This window comes from Poromitra crassiceps (assembly GCF_964638095.1).
Source record: "Poromitra crassiceps genome assembly, chromosome: 14".
Classification (NCBI taxonomy): domain Eukaryota; kingdom Metazoa; phylum Chordata; class Actinopteri; order Beryciformes; family Melamphaidae; genus Poromitra; species Poromitra crassiceps.
In genome coordinates this window covers 5,493,071-5,509,546 of record NC_139633.1, presented here as the reverse complement: position 1 = coordinate 5,509,546, position 16,476 = coordinate 5,493,071, and the positions used below count along the sequence as shown (strand labels likewise).

Genomic DNA, 16,476 nt, shown 5'->3' with positions numbered 1-16,476 from the left:
GTTTTCACTGAAAACGGAGTGGAGAAAAATCACCCGAAATCAATATTGACTTCTCAGCATTCGGTTTTTAAATAGAAGTAATGTTCTCGGGCACTGTATTTCCAAATGTGGGCCTCATGCATGTTAGATGTCCTCTTTATAAGCCAGTGTCTATGAGCAGAATCCTGAATAATTGACGAGTTGTGAAGCTGGATCAAACAGCAAGTCTGCATTAGGATCTGAGAGATAGTTGGTGCTTTTTTTTCTATAGCTTGTATATTATTGGCCATTACTGTAGGCTGAAATGCATGTGGACACAGGTTGTTATCTATCTCAATCGCTAACAAACTCAGTGTTGCTTGGGCTTTCTCAGATGCCATGCATCTGTTAAGGTTGCATCAAAATGCCCAGTGGCGCATAACTACGCACGAGTAAAAACACTGACCGTATTCTCATTGTCTGCCTTCAGCCAGTCAACTGCCTTCAGTGAGATTTGGTTGCTTTTTATAAATCCATGTAACTGGTGTAAGCCGCTGTAGCAAGTGTTTGACCAAACTTGCATCATTGCACAGGCAAACATAATGCTATAGCAATAAGGCTATTGTGCCCATATATACAGCTGTAACACCTCTGGATGTAGTCAGTGTAGTTGCAAACTGCAGTCGATCAATGGGCAGATTGTGTTGGTCAAATGTGTGGGCTGCATTGGCTACTATTGATTATGATGCATTTGAATATGAACTGAGATGTGTTTTGCTCCTACGCAGAGCCGGCCGGGGTCAATTCACTTCTAATTCCATCTGCTCAAAAGTCAATAAGAAGTGCAAATCGTTGAGCTAATATAGCATTTCAATCTACATTCTTATCTTAAATGGCTGCTTAACGGCTTTGTATCATTACAAAATCGCTAGTATGCAAATGAGCAATCTTGACCTTCCCTCCATGTTGCTGCACCGTTCGCTTGCTGGCTGCTTCCATAACTGCTCTCTTCGAGGATGGTAAGATGTTGGAATGTAGAAGACTGTATGGGGCAGTCTTCACCCACCTGCTCTACGACTAAGACCAGGTCCAAACCTACCAGGCTACCTGTATATTTTGTATGTAAGCAGTCGTGCAATGTTTTCTGGTAGCGCCGCGGTACGTTTTGATTGATAGACAGGGCGTCATGTTCGGCCGCTCCACATTTGCGTAAACTTAAGGCCTAGGCTACGTTATGCAAATCAGGGGCGTCTACTGCCTCTAACTCCTGAAAGTCTGTCACATCACATGTTTTCAGACACGTTTCAGTGAACTCTTTTATTATAAGAGAAAGGAGCCGCCATGTTTTTCCAGTTTGTAATCTGGGGCCAGCTGCAGATGGCCCAGCGAGTGATAGCATGTCTGTGCAATCAGGTGAATCAGTCAGTCAGTCAGTCAGTCAGTCAGTGAGTGAGAGTCTCCTTGTTAATATCTCTCTCTCTCTCTCTCATGCACTGTTCTCTCTCTCTCTCTCTCACTCTGTGTATGTGCCATTCTGAGCATGCTCAGTTGAGCAATTGTGCGCTGGGATGTATGCGCCATTTGTGTGCTGTGTGTGTGTGTGTGTGCACACCGGCAAGCCTGCCGGCGTGCAGCTCCCCAAAAATGTGACGGATCATCGGGTCGTGAACAGCCCAAGTATACTATGCAGATGTGGAGATAACAGGAGAGAGTGAAAGCTATGACCGGTATTTGCACTAGGTTCTCTCCTTGGACTAACCTCTAGTCATTGAAATCATAGGGAAATCGCCCAATTTACTAATTTTGCTTTGGACTCCCGTGGCTGAGCGAACGTTTGATTATGCATGTCTAGCTGCCACCAACAACGTCCCAGCTCGAGGCTCACGTTGAAGCATGTTTCTCGCTTTAGCTGTTAGCCTTTATGCTAACAGCTAAAGAGGCCTTAGTCGGCCTCTGTAGTGCAGTGGCTTTGCTGTGCGCCTTTATTTACAAATGTGTTGCAGTTTCTGTTGCCCTCTAGTGGTCAGACAATTTTGCTAATTGCAGCTTCAAGGGAGAGTTGCGTCCAAAATGAGTTTCTAAACATCTTTGCGTGTTTGCGAATAATCTTTGGTCCATGAATGAAATGAAACAATACAAAAGTTCTAAAACATGTTTGAAAAGAAAAAGTTTTTTCCTCCAAATATCTTTCGCACAGTGTTTGTATTCCTTATTGAAAAATAGTTATTGCCGTGGGAATGAAGGATTTAGCTGACATAAAATCATACGGTAGAATAAACAATATAAATGCTCAGAGCACTCTGACAGAGGAGCATCCCGCCTTCAGGGAGGTCAGAGTGCAAAGTCAGCTACAGAGGTGGAGCTAAAACGGATCCGGTGTCTTGCTCAGGGACACACATTCTTTGGCAGATGCTTGCTGATACGGAGCTTAGAACCTGCATCTGTCTGGTTGAAGGGCCGTCTCCCCACTCATCCTGCTGCAGGTCAGATGTTGTCCAGTAGGTTGTGAGTTCTCGTGCCAAAGGTTTTTCAGATAGAACATCCCCTTGAGTACATTTACTGAGTTGAACATAGGCTCCCAAGTGCAGATGATACTGTAACACTGAATCAATGTCCGGTCACCTGGGGTTTGTTTAGTTCTTTACTTGAGGGCTGTTTCGCTAATATCTGTTAAGCACAAATACAGATTGTTCTTTCTTATTTAGTCCAATGCAAATGGAGATATCAATGCTGCATTGACCTTCATTCAACTGTAATGTTTGCGGATGGTCTTTCTAATATTTTTTATCCCATTTTTATCCCCCATTAGTGCTAATTTAATTTATTTATCCTGGTCGCTGCTCCACCCTCTGCCGATCTGGGGAGAGCCGAAACTGGCTCCATGCTTCCTCCGAGACATGGGCAGTTAGCCAGCCGCTTCTTTTCACCTGACAGAGGAAGCTTCACCGGTAGGACATAGCATGTGGGAGGTTCACGCTATTCCAACCAGTTCCCCTCCCTCTGAACAGGCGCCCTTAACGACCAGAGGAGGAACCACATTAGCAACCAGGATATTGCATGTTTTGGTGAAGGGGGTTCCTATATGAAGGAAACCCCCGGGAGGCACGGGGAGAACATGCAAACTCCACACAGAAAGGCCCTTTTGACGAACCCCACCCGGGTGGTGGGCACTCGAGGACATGCGGACAGGCACGCATTCATTCAGCGCTCACAGCGTCCCAGGTGAGAATCGAACCCAGGACCTTCGAGCTGTGAGGCGACAGCGCTTACCACTGCACCACCGTGCCCCCGCGGATGGTCTTTACTGGAGAGAATAATACTTTTCTGTCCTGTATCTTATCTATCACAGGTACACGTGGCCCCCTGCCATCCCCCCACACACACACACAGTGCACCCTATCCCCCCTTCCACTGCGCACTTACACTCAATTGAACCTGTCATATCCTCTTTTCTCCCCTAATGGCCGCCTACTTATAGAGAGCTATTAGAGTACAGGACAGGTTATTGGAAATCAAAGAGGATTTGGAGTCCAGGGTGCCCTCCTCCAGAGGCAAGCACCCAGCCAGCAGAGGTCAACGTGTTACGCAAACACATTCGACTCGGTCAGGCGCGCGTTCTGAATGAACCGTTTTCATCGTAGGTCCACAGTGACCGGTCACTTCCGTGTGATTTTGATCATAAAGAGCCGATGTTATGCGGACCCATTTCAGGGTCTTTTCCACAACTCCATATGGCTGTCATTGACATCCCTGTCAGTTCTACCCATGCTTCCTCTCTGTCGGTTTACATTGCTTATGCCCAGTGCACAACGTGACTAGATTGTGTCCGTACTTTGTCATTCTGATCACAAAATGAGTCACCTACAGTAGGGATGTGTTCCAATTCCTCAGCAGTGTGTCAGTCCAGGAGGCATCTGGTCCTCCCAGGTAATGCGTTCTGGCAGGATTTGATAATGAAATTTGCATTGAAACAACAAACCCAATGTTGTCTCTCTATTAAGCAAAATTTCAAAAGCAAACATAAGCGGCCAAAAATGCACCCAGCCAGCGTAGACCTTCGGGGAATACATTTCAGAAGAATGTATCTTAAGCTCCAGTCTGTCGGATATGTTGCTACCTTGATTAGCAGACAGTAGTAAAATTGGCAGCATGTACTTTGGTTTCCTATGTCACTTTTTAATCAATTGAGATGGATTAAGAGCTGAACATATTAGCAAACAGATGGAGAATCCCTAACGATGTTTTGTAAATGATAAAATAATTCCATTAACACACAGCTTGTCTGATGGGATGTGGGGGCTGTGGATTCGCCTAATCAAGACTGTATGAGCAAAATGTTACATTTGACCTCGTGGAAGTAATTTGTGTACTATCAGGCAGATAAGACAGTTTGCTATTTTTTCCCCTGTTTTCTTTATCAAACATTTTCAAATGAAGCCACGTCAGATTTATTCATAAAGGAACAACATTTTAATTTTTGTTTGTTTTTTCCGGGTTTCCCCCCCTGCTATCCCGGTCTTTGCTCCACCCCCTCTGCCGATCCGGGGAGAGTTGTTGCTTCCTCCGATATATGTGCAGTCACCAGCCATTTCTTTTCACCTGACAGTGAGGTGTTTCACTGGCAGGACGTAGTGTCTAGGAGGATCACGCTAGTTCCCCTCCCCCCAAACAGGTCCCGCCCCCGATCGAACAGAGGAGGCACTAGTGCAGCGATCAGGACTCATACCCCACCAGCTTCCCACCCGCAGACAAGGCCAGTTGTGTCGTAAGAACGTCCGACTAAGTGGCAGAGTGTTTCAAAATGCTTGTCAGGAAGCCTTAAAAACAAGAAAGGTAAAATACATAAGATAAAAGAGGTATCACAGTCAGGAGAGAATAATTACAAGAAGAATACATACTTTGGTCAAATTAAATTAGACAACATAAAAAATGCAATTAGCTATAGGCTTTGGGCACGACGTCCCACAGTTTAGGGGCCCTGATGGCGAAAAAACACCATGAACTGGAGTATAGACTGGGGAGCAGTCACTCTTATTCTGCTCATGTACATAGGGAACTATGGTCTGTAGTAGCTGGGGGCGAGATCTACCTGTACTTTATCCATTAGATTAAAATCAATTCTGTCTGTTAACCAGTGGAGAAATGCTGAAATTGAGGCTTATTTATTATCTATCACTGTCAAAAACCACTCCTAGGTTTCTGGCCACTGGATTTGTTTTGGAATATTAGACGACCAAGATACTTTAGAAAATGATTTCTGGAGGGTCTAATAAGACTATTTCCCATTTGCTGTCATGAGTTGTTAAAAGTATTTAGTATTTTAGTTGTTTGTTTTTATCTGCTGTTTCATTAATGATTCAGTTTGGTGTTGCCACCCATAAATGCGTTTCCATCATTCCCCCCCCGTCACTTTGTTCTGATTTAATTGAACAGTAATTGAAGTGAACGAGGCCTTGATGCTGTGCTTTATCCACATGCTTTTGTCCAAACGATCATGTTTTTAAAGGAGAAAACACAATGTTTTACTGTTATGGTGTCTAAAGGAGCGATGCCAGACCACTAAATGACTGGACATTTTGAAGTGTAGATGCATTACAAAGATGTGGCTAACAATAGCCGTGCAGGGGAATTGATCCAAGCAGTGTGCACAGGCAGGACTTTGGGGAAATCAGAAGCTTCATTAAAGTTTCATATTGTATTTCTGTTCACTTGCACTTTCATCTTGTGCCTCTATTTACTTAAGGGGCTAAATTGCGTAAATTTAGACTCACCCTGGGAGGCTGGCTTATGAAAACTTATCAGCAAAATGGCCATGTGGAAACATTACTGTGGATGCATTGCTGTGAAAGTGTTGTCACCATCACCCCCATTACCTCAGTGAAGGCATTTTGAAAGTACGGATTCCATTTATTTAGTGGATGCAAACTCCTGAAACTATAGATTGCTTCTGGTCCAGCTATATGTTAACTAAGGGTGAATTGGTGAATGTAAGGGATTTCCATCGCGCACCATACAATGCTCATACCTGTGGCTACTGGCAGAGTACGATGCTTTTGTGTTTATATATCAGCAATATCTGCTCAGTCATAAAGTCATACAAGTTGTCCTCATTTAATGTGAAGGTTATCTTGCTGAACACAAACTTAGCTGTTTCATAAACTTTTGTTCACCACAGACCTCATTTCATGCATTTAACCGAAATTCCCATACAAATATCCCATTGCCTTTTACACCTATGAACCAGGAAGTGCAGGCGGCACTTCTGGGTAAGCCTGCAAAAATATGTCATCACTGCGCTACTCTATTAGAGGCTGGCATCATTTAGATGTATAGCCCTAATTCACAAGCATGTCTGGGCTTTACAGAGAATATGTCTAGCTAAATGTAGCTAAGCACTAACAACATTATTGAACAATCAAAGATCATTAAATTTTTTATTAAACGTTAATCTGAATTTTGCTAAACTTTTTTATGTGGATAAAACATGAGCCTTGGAATAATTTAGACAGTTGTCATCATCAGTTCAGTATGGCACGTCAGGATGTAACAAATTGACAAGGCAGGTTCACTCGCCTCCCTGCAGCGTCTCCTCCTCACCGTGACCTTTGACCCAGGAGTTGAGGAGGCGGGACGAGGAGAATTCGTTACCAAATGGAACGCACCCACTCGTCTCACTCTGACTCACCCCTCGGTCTTCTGACACCCAGGCTGGATCTGTGCGTAGGCGAAGTGACCAGTTTACAGTAACAGCACAAGGAACACCTGACATCTTGTGGTTTGGTAGATCTTTGCCATGACTGACCTTTGTTGGTTGGTGTCACTTCTGCATGTGGAATCACCGTAGTTCAAGTCTGCCTCAAGCTGTGGAGCTGTTCCAGTCTGCCTCTGCAAGAATCATACAGAGTGGGACAAACGCCTGGAGCTCCATTCACTCCAAACTACAAAGATGCTCTGATGCTGAGACTACACGCATTTTGTTATGTAGGTCCAGGTGCGTGTGTGTGTGTGTGTGTGTGTCTGTGTGTGTTGGGGACAACTGTGCCCTTTTCAACACCACAGCAAGCACAACATTTATCCACACATTTCTCACTGGTGACATTCACAAGTGGGAAGAGGAAGAGACACACCGATGCAACACCAACCAATACAAATGCAACTGTGCTTTCTCCAGCACATGGGGGCCAGCTGCCACGCACGCTCACGTCTGATGATGCCATTTAACACATTAGCTACGCTGCCATCTCTCCTCTTTTCTGTGTCACACACCAAGCCTTCCCCCCGATCAAGTACAGCAGGTGAGATTGGAGAGGAGAGAGGAGCATAGGGCAGAAGAGAGGAGGAGCGCAGGGAGGGGGAGGAGAGGAGGGGAGGGGAGAGGAGAGGGCAGGGAGGGGGAGGAGAGGAGGGGAGTTGCAGGACAGAGATAGGGAGAGGTGAGGTGATGCCTTGGGCTTGGCAGAAATGGTCCCCGTGATGGTTTGAAGTCCTCAATGTTCCAATTAGACTGCAAAGAATCAGGATTACACACATGTGCGCGCACCCACACAGGTGTGCACGCACACACACACACAGGTGTGCACGCACACACACACACACACACAGCTCTGCCGTCTAAGAGATGGAGTGGAGGAGGGAGGGGGTAGGTGGAGGGCCGGTGATGAGGAGTGAAAACGTTTTGGCGAGATGGCAGAAAGCAGGCGTGAACAGCCTCCATGCTCGTGACAGCAGCTGAAATTCCATCGACTGGAGGAGAGGGAGATGACACTCCTATGGAGGAAATGACAGAGGGGAACGAGGGAAGTGGGGGAATGGGATAAAACATGCGAGGAGAAAGGAGTAAAAAATGGCAGGAAAAAGAGGAGAATCTAGGATGTGTGTGGCAGGTGGCAGGGGGGGGGGCGGGCAAACAGATGGTTTGGACATTTGTACTTATTAGAAGTAATGATCAGTAGGTGAGTGTGGACTGTTTGGGTCAGTGGGGAGGGGCCATTCAGCATTTTTTTTTTGTCATGATACCATTGCAACTTAACGCTGTTTTTTAGCACTGTTCGTAATTTTGTCTGAGTTACCAAACCCCCTGCTGGCCACCGATCATATTGCCTACATCTGCGCCCAAAAAAGTTGACTATCTAGCAGCTAGCTTTAACCACAAATACTCTGACGAATTTGTGCTTTCAATAAAACTGTACCCAGTGTGTCTTTCTCTGTTTACGTTTGTGTACATTGGCACGATTCATTCTGAGGCGTTAATGATCTCGCTTCTTGAGTGTAATAACTAATATTCTCCCCCAGCAGCAGTTTGTGAGTCTCTCCTGTGTTTGTCTTTACAGACCTGGACAGACCAGTGCTGACGGTGCACCAGACCATCAGCGACGTGCGCGGCAGCTACTACCAGGAGAAGACGGTGTTCCTGCGCTGCACCGTCAACTCCAACCCGCCCGCCCGCTTCATCTGGAAGCGAGAGAACACGCCCATCGAACAGAGCAAGGACAACGGAGTGGACATCTACGAGCCGCTCTACACACAGGTAACACAGTGGACATCTACGAGCCGCTCTACACACAGGTAACAGAGTGGACATCTACGAGCCACTCTACACACAGGTAACAGAGTGGACATCTACGAGCCACTCTACACACAGGTAACACAGTGGACATCTACGAGCCACTCTACACACAGGTAACAGAGTGGACATCTACGAGCCACTCTACACACAGGTAACAGAGTGGACATCTACGAGCCACTCTACACACAGGTAACAGAGTGGACATCTACTAGCCACTCTACACACAGGTAACAGAGTGGACATCTACGAGCCACTCTACACACAGGTAACACAGTGGACATCTACGAGCCACTCTACACACAGGTAACACAGTGGACATCTACGAGCCACTCTACACACAGGTAACAGAGTGGACATCTACGAGCCACTACACACAGGTAACAGAGTGGACATCTACGAGCCACTCTACACACAGGTAACAGAGTGGACATCTACTAGCCACTCTACACACAGATAACAGAGTGGACATCTACGAGCCACTCTACACACAGGTAACACAGTGGACATCTACGAGCCACTCTACACACAGGTAACACAGTGGACATCTACGAGCCACTCTACACACAGGTAACAGAGTGGACATCTACGAGCCACTCTACACACAGGTAACACAGTGGACATCTACGAGCCACTCTACACACAGGTAACACAGTGGACATCTACGAGCCACTCTACACACAGGTAACAGAGTGGACATCTACGAGCCACTCTACACACAGGTAACACAGTGGACATCTACGAGCCACTCTACACACAGGTAACACAGTGGACATCTACGAGCCACTCTACACACAGGTAACAGAGTGGACATCTACTAGCCACTCTACACACAGGTAACAGAGTGGACATCTACGAGCCGCTCTACACACAGGTAACACAGTGGACATCTACTAGCCACTCTACACACAGGTAACAGAGTGGACATCTACGAGCCACTCTACACACAGGTAACACAGTGGACATCTACGAGCCACTCTACACACAGGTAACACAGTGGACATCTACGAGCCACTCTACACACAGGTAACAGAGTGGACATCTACTAGCCACTCTACACACAGGTAACAGAGTGGACATCTACTAGCCACTCTACACACAGGTAACACAGTGGACATCTACGAGCCACTCTACACACAGGTAACAGAGTGGACATCTACGAGCCGCTCTACACACAGGTAACAGAGTGGACATCTACTAGCCACTCTACACACAGGTAACAGAGTGGACATCTACTAGCCACTCTACACACAGGTAACACAGTGGACATCTACGAGCCACTCTACACACAGGTAACAGAGTGGACATATACGAGCCACACTACAGACAGACATGGAGTCGCTTCCAACTTTCCCAACACTCTTCTCCTGGAGAAGTAGCTCACAAGAGGCTCTCCTCACCGACTCATACTCCCTCCCCCGTGCCTTCCTCCTCTACTCACCGTAATTGTTCGTCTTATCTCGAAAGGAATCGTTCTTTTCTCTCTTATCTTTTCCTCCCCTACCACCTCTGTCGTTCACCATCATCCTGCGGTCACAGGGACATGGTCGGAATGCAGCGGTTCTGACGCTGGCACTCCTTCCTGTTGGTCCAACACATCCTCATACAGAGAGACAGACTCACTCCTTCCTGTTGGTCCAACACATCCTCATACAGAGAGACAGACTCACTCCTTCCTGTTGGTCCAACACATCCTCATACAGAGAGACAGACTCACTCCTTCCTGTTGGTCCAACACATCCTCATACAGAGAGACAGACTCACTCCTTCCTGTTGGTCCAACACATCCTCATACAGAGAGACAGACTCACTCCTTCCTGTTGGTCCAACACATCCTCATACAGAGAGACAGACTCACTCCTTCCTGATGGTCCAACACATCCTCATACAGAGAGACAGACTCACTCCTTCCTGTTGGTCCAACACATCCTCATACAGAAAGACAGACTCACTCCTTCCTGTTGGTCCAACACATCCTCATACAGAGAGACAGACTCACTCCTTCCTGTTGGTCCAACACATCCTCATACAGAGAGACAGACTCACTCCTTCCTGTTGGTCCAACAACACATCCTCATACAGAGAGACAGACTCACTCCTTCCTGTTGGTCCAACACATCCTCATACAGAGAGACACACTCACTCCTTCCTGTTGGTCCAACACATCCTCATACAGAGAGACAGACTCACTCCTTCCTGTTGGTCCAACACATCCTCATACAGAGAGACAGACTCACTCCTTCCTGTTGGTCCAACAACACGTCCTCATACAGAAAGACAGACTCACTCCTTCCTGTTGGTCCAACACATCCTCATACAGAGAGACACACTCACTCCTTCCTGTTGGTCCAACACATCCTCATACAGAGAGACAGACTCACTCCTTCCTGTTGGTCCAACAACACATCCTCATACAGAGAGACAGACTCACTCCTTCCTGTTGGTCCAACACATCATCATACAGAGAGACAGACTCACTCCTTCCTGTTGGTCCAACACATCATCATACAGAGAGACAGACTCACTCCTTCCTGTTGGTCCAACACATCATCATACAGAGAGACAGACTCACTCCTTCCTGTTGGTCCAACACATACTCATACAGAGAGACAGACTCACTCCTTCCTGTTGGTCCAACACATCCTCATACAGAGAGACAGACTCACTCCTTCCTGTTGGTCCAACACATCATCATACAGAGAGACAGACTCACTCCTTCCTGTTGGTCCAACACATACTCATACAGAGAGACAGACTCACTCCTTCCTGTTGGTCCAACACGTCCTCATACAGAAAGACATACTCACTCCTTCCTGTTGGTCCAACAACACATCCTCATACAGAGAGACAGACTCACTCCTTCCTGTTGGTCCAACACATCCTCATACAGAGAGACAGACTCACTCCTTCCTGTTGGTCCAACAACACATCCTCATACAGAGAGACAGACTCACTCCTTCCTGTTGGTCCAACACATCCTCATACAGAAAGACAGACTCACTCCTTCCTGTTGGTCCAACAACACATCCTCATACAGAAAGACAGACTCACTCCTTCCTGTTGGTCCAACACATCCTCATACAGAGAGACAGACTCACTCCTTCCTGTTGGCCCAACACATCCTCATACAGAGAGACAGACTCACTCCTTCCTGTTGGTCCAACACATCCTCATACAGAGAGACAGACTCACTCCTTCCTGTTGGTCCAACACATCCTCATACAGAAAGACAGACTCACTCCTTCCTGTTGGTCCAACACATCCTTATACAGAGAGACAGACTCACTCCTTCCTGTTGGTCCAACACATACTCATACAGAAAGACAGACTCACTCCTTCCTGTTGGTCCAACACGTCCTCATACAGAAAGACAGACTCACTCCTTCCTGTTGGTCCAACACATCCTCATACAGAGAGACAGACTCACTCCTTCCTGTTGGTCCAACACATCCTCATACAGAGAGACAGACTCACTCCTTCCTGTTGGTCCAACAACACATCCTCATACAGAAAGACAGACTCACTCCTTCCTGTTGGTCCAACACATCCTCATACAGAAAGACAGACTCACTCCTTCCTGTTGGTCCAACAACACATCCTCATACAGAAAGACAGACTCACTCCTTCCTGTTGGTCCAACAACACATCCTCATACAGAGAGACAGACTCACTCCTTCCTGTTGGTCCAACAACACATCCTCATACAGAAAGACAGACTCACTCCTTCCTGTTGGTCCAACAACACATCCTCATACAGAGAGACAGACTCACTCCTTCCTGTTGGTCCAACAACACATCCTCATACAGAGAGACAGACTCACTCCTTCCTGTTGGTCCAACAACACATCCTCATACAGAGAGACAGACTCACTCCTTCCTGTTGGTCCAACAACACATCCTCATACAGAGAGACAGACTCACTCCTTCCTGTTGGTCCAACAACACATCCTCATACAGAAAGACAGACTCACTCCTTCCTGTTGGTCCAACAACACATCCTCATACAGAGAGACAGACTCACTCCTTCCTGTTGGTCCAACACATCCTCATACAGAGAGACAGACTCACTCCTTCCTGTTGGTCCAACACATCCTCATACAGACAGACAGACTCACTCCTTCCTGTTGGTCCAACAACACATCCTCATACAGAAAGACAGACTCACTCCTTCCTGTTGGTCCAACACCAACAGGAATTGGTCCTGTTGGTGTTGGACCATTGTCCTCTGACAATGGTCTGATTGGTCACTTGGAATGTTGAGGAAGTGAAGCGTGTTGTACTGCAGCACACATTATAATTCTCTCTGAATAAGAGATGTACCTAATGTGGAATGTATGCATAGATTATGCATGAATGCACATCGCCATAGATACAGATATATGCGCACATTCAAATAGATGGGTTGTTATTTCCTGTTGAGTTACCTGCTCTTTCTGCTTTAGTATCTCATTCATTCACTCTTTTTCTTTCTCTCTCTCTCTCTGTCTGTGTCAGTAGCCATTGTTAGTGGCACAGTCAAACAGCCAGTCAGTCAGTCAGTCACACACACACAGCCAGACAGTCACCAGTCACCGCTCCCATACCCGTCAACCCACCGACCAACTAAACAGTCGCTTAGCCAAATCTCTCAGCCTCAGTCCACAGTCCAATTGCTCCTTTTCTCTCCACTTATCAAAGCATCAGCAGCCAGCCACAAAGCACCGGCGCCCCCTGAGTTCACCAGGCAGAACAGCTCCTCCCAACGCTGACAAAGGAGCTATTAGACCCGCACCTACCATAGCAGATCAGACAGTTACATCAAGTCTTGATCTGAAGTATCATCAGTGCTTATAATGTCTGAAAGAGAGGCACAGAGAACTGGCTTGTGAACATCATGCAGAGAGAGGCCAGATGGATGTAAGTCTTATTATTGTAATGAATCAGATCATTTTCATTTTCTCTGATGGTCTCGTGCGAAAGCTGTTCGAAATTCATCATTCATATAACTCCCCAGATCTCCCATGCTGCATTGCTTCAGTTGATAATCAGGGCATGTAGACATAGACCAACATGTGTGTGTGTGTGTGTGTGTGTGTGTGTGTGTGTGTGTGTGTGCGTGCATGTGCGCCTGCCTGCGTGTGTGTATTTGACGCTATTTATCATACTGTGGCTCATAAAAAATTTAAGTGACAAGATCACAACCCAGTTAGGAAAAGACTAAGATAGAGGTCTTTGAGCATATTTATCATGATATTATAATATATTGTATGACTCAAAATTTTGATCTATGTTTATTACACTGCTTTGTTGAATACTCGATTCTGATTGGTCAATCACGGCATTCTACGGACTGTTATTCCAAACCCAATCACCAGAATAAAACATAGGCAATTTACATGTCAAACCAGGGATGTCTATCAACGTACATGTGAAACAAAAGGTCAGCAAAATATCTTTCTAAAGCGTGACATGTTGACCCCACGCCCAGGTCCTGATCGCCCTGTCAGGGTTCATCTCACCATGATGACCAGCTCGCCGCACACAACAACAATAAGCTATTGCCCAACATTTCCTATAAGATCAACTAAGTGCGTGTGTGTGTGTGTGTGTGTGTGTGTGTGTGTGTGTGTGTGTGTTGTCCTGTCTAGGGTGAGACGAAGGTGCTGAAGCTGAAGAACCTGAGGTCCAAAGACTTTGCCAACTACACCTGCCAGGTGTCCGTCCGTAACGTGTGTAACATCGACGATAAGGCGGTCACCTTCAGGCTCACCAACGCTACCAGTAAGTTGTCTGCTTGCCTTTTAAATGCGCACGCTCTCACACACACACACACACACACACGCACACATACACAGTAACACACAGGCGCACGCACACACACACACACACACACACACACACACACGTACACACACATACACAGTAACACACAGGCGCCGGGGCACACACACACACGCACGCGCACACACACGCACACACACGTGTGCACAGACATGCATGTGTATTCTCCCCTCTTGGATTTCTCGCTTCATGCCCCCCTCTATCCTCTCTTTGATGCTCCCACCTCATCTGACTTCCCCTCCCTCGCTCGCCATGTCTCTCTCTCTCTCTCTCTCTATATATATCTCTCCCTCTCTCTCTCTATATATATATCTCTCCCTCTCTCTCTCTCTCTCTCTCTCTGATATATCTCTCCCTCTCTCTCTCTATATATATATCTCTCCCTCTCTCTCTCTCTCTCTCTCTCTGATATACCTCAATCTCCTCTGCTTGTGCAAGAAAGACATTACCCTTTCGCCCTTTCTCTCTCCATCTCTCTCTCCTCCTGTCTGATTCTCTCTCTCCATCTTTCTCTCCTCCTGTCTGATCCTCTCTCTCCATCTTTCTCTCCTCCTGTCTGATTCTCTCTCTCCATCTTTCTCTCCTCCTGTCTGATTCTCTCTCTCCATCTTTCTCTCCTCCTGTCTGATTCTCTCTCTCCATCTCTCTCTCCTCCTGTCTGATTCTCTCCATCTTTCTCTCCTCCTGTCTGATTCTCTCTCTCCATCTTTCTCTCCTCCTGTCTGATTCTCTCTCTCCATCTCTCTCTCCTCCTGTCTGATTCTCTCTCTCCATCTCTCTCTCCTCCTTGTCTGACTCTCTCCATCTCTCTCTCCTCCTGTCTGACTCTCTCTCTCTCTCTCATCATCTCTCTCTCTCCTCCTGTCTGACTCTCTCTCTCTCTCATCATCTCTCTCTCTCCTCCTGTCTGACTCTCTCTCTCTCTCTCTCATCATCTCTCTCTCTCCTCCTGTCTGACTCTCTCTCTCTCTCTCATCATCTCTCTCTCTCCTCCTGTCTGACTCTCTCTCTCTCTCATCATCTCTCTCTCTCCTCCTGTCTGACTCTCTCTCTCTCTCTCTCATCATCTCTCTCTCTCCTCCTGTCTGACTCTCTCTCTCTCTCTCCATCTCTCTCTCCTCCTGTCTGACTCTCTCTCTCTCTCTCCATCTCTCTCTCCTCCTGTCTGACTCTCTCTCTCTCTCATCATCTCTCTCTCTCCTCCTGTCTGACTCTCTCTCTCTCTCTCTCCATCTCTCTCTCCTCCTGTCTGACTCTCTCTCTCTCTCATCATCTCTCTCTCTCCTCCTGTCTGACTCTCTCTCTCTCTCTCTCCATCTCTCTCTCTCCTCCTGTCTGACTCTCTCTCTCTCTCTCTCCATCTCTCTCTCTCCTCCTGTCTGACTCTCTCTCTCTCTCTCCATCTCTCTCTCCTCCTGTCTGACTCTCTCTCTCTCTCTCTCCATCTCTCTCTCTCCTCCTGTCTGACTCTCTCTCTCTCTCTCTCCATCTCTCTCTCTCCTCCTGTCTGACTCTCAGTGCGCTACATTGTCTATCTGTCTTGTTATGCTCTTGCTGAGAGCTCCTCTCAGGGCCGTCAGCTGTAATTCAGTTGTCACACTCCTTGTATTTATTAGAGACATTTTGTGTCAGTCCTCAGTTCTTTTTGGCTCTTTACTAACGTCAGGGTATTCCTTTGGAAGGTCACTCTCTATACTGTAGGCTCTTGGTATCCAGGCCGGGAAATGGTTGGTGTGATGAATACATGACTAACAGTCTACTGTGTCATCGATGTGCCCTTGAGCAAGTCATTTATTTCTATAGCACTTTATCACACAAGCATGTCTTAAAGGACTTTACAGAGAAATACCCTAAATCACACTGATCAACAATCAAATCCAGGTAGACTTCTGTGCACTTCCCTTAGTAAGAAATGAAGAGTTTGCTTTCTCATCATGTATGTGGTGGCAGAGGTCATTTGAGGTCATAATGGGAGCAGGTAGAGTGCATACCTGTGCAATCCGTTTGGAAGTTTGCTGCCTTTCTGTGATTCGCCACGCCCATTAACACGCCCCCTTTTAGCCAGTGAGCATGGGAAGTTAATCAGTTCTAAGATGACCCATGACCTCCTTTTCTACAAAGTTTCTGTGAATCCA

General features: G+C 46.7%; 1 protein-coding gene across 1 annotated transcript in view; it reads left to right on the top strand.

Moving 5' to 3' along the window:
* mdga1 (MAM domain containing glycosylphosphatidylinositol anchor 1) overlaps positions 1-16,476 on the top strand; it is a gene marked incomplete at both ends in the record, with an annotated part of 213,739 nt that overhangs the window by 93,420 nt on the left and 103,843 nt on the right. The window contains 2 exons of the mRNA XM_083650343.1: positions 8,289-8,485; positions 14,149-14,281. Coding sequence (XP_083506469.1) covers positions 8,289-8,485; positions 14,149-14,281 — 330 coding nt within the window. The remainder of the gene's footprint in view (positions 1-8,288; positions 8,486-14,148; positions 14,282-16,476) is intronic.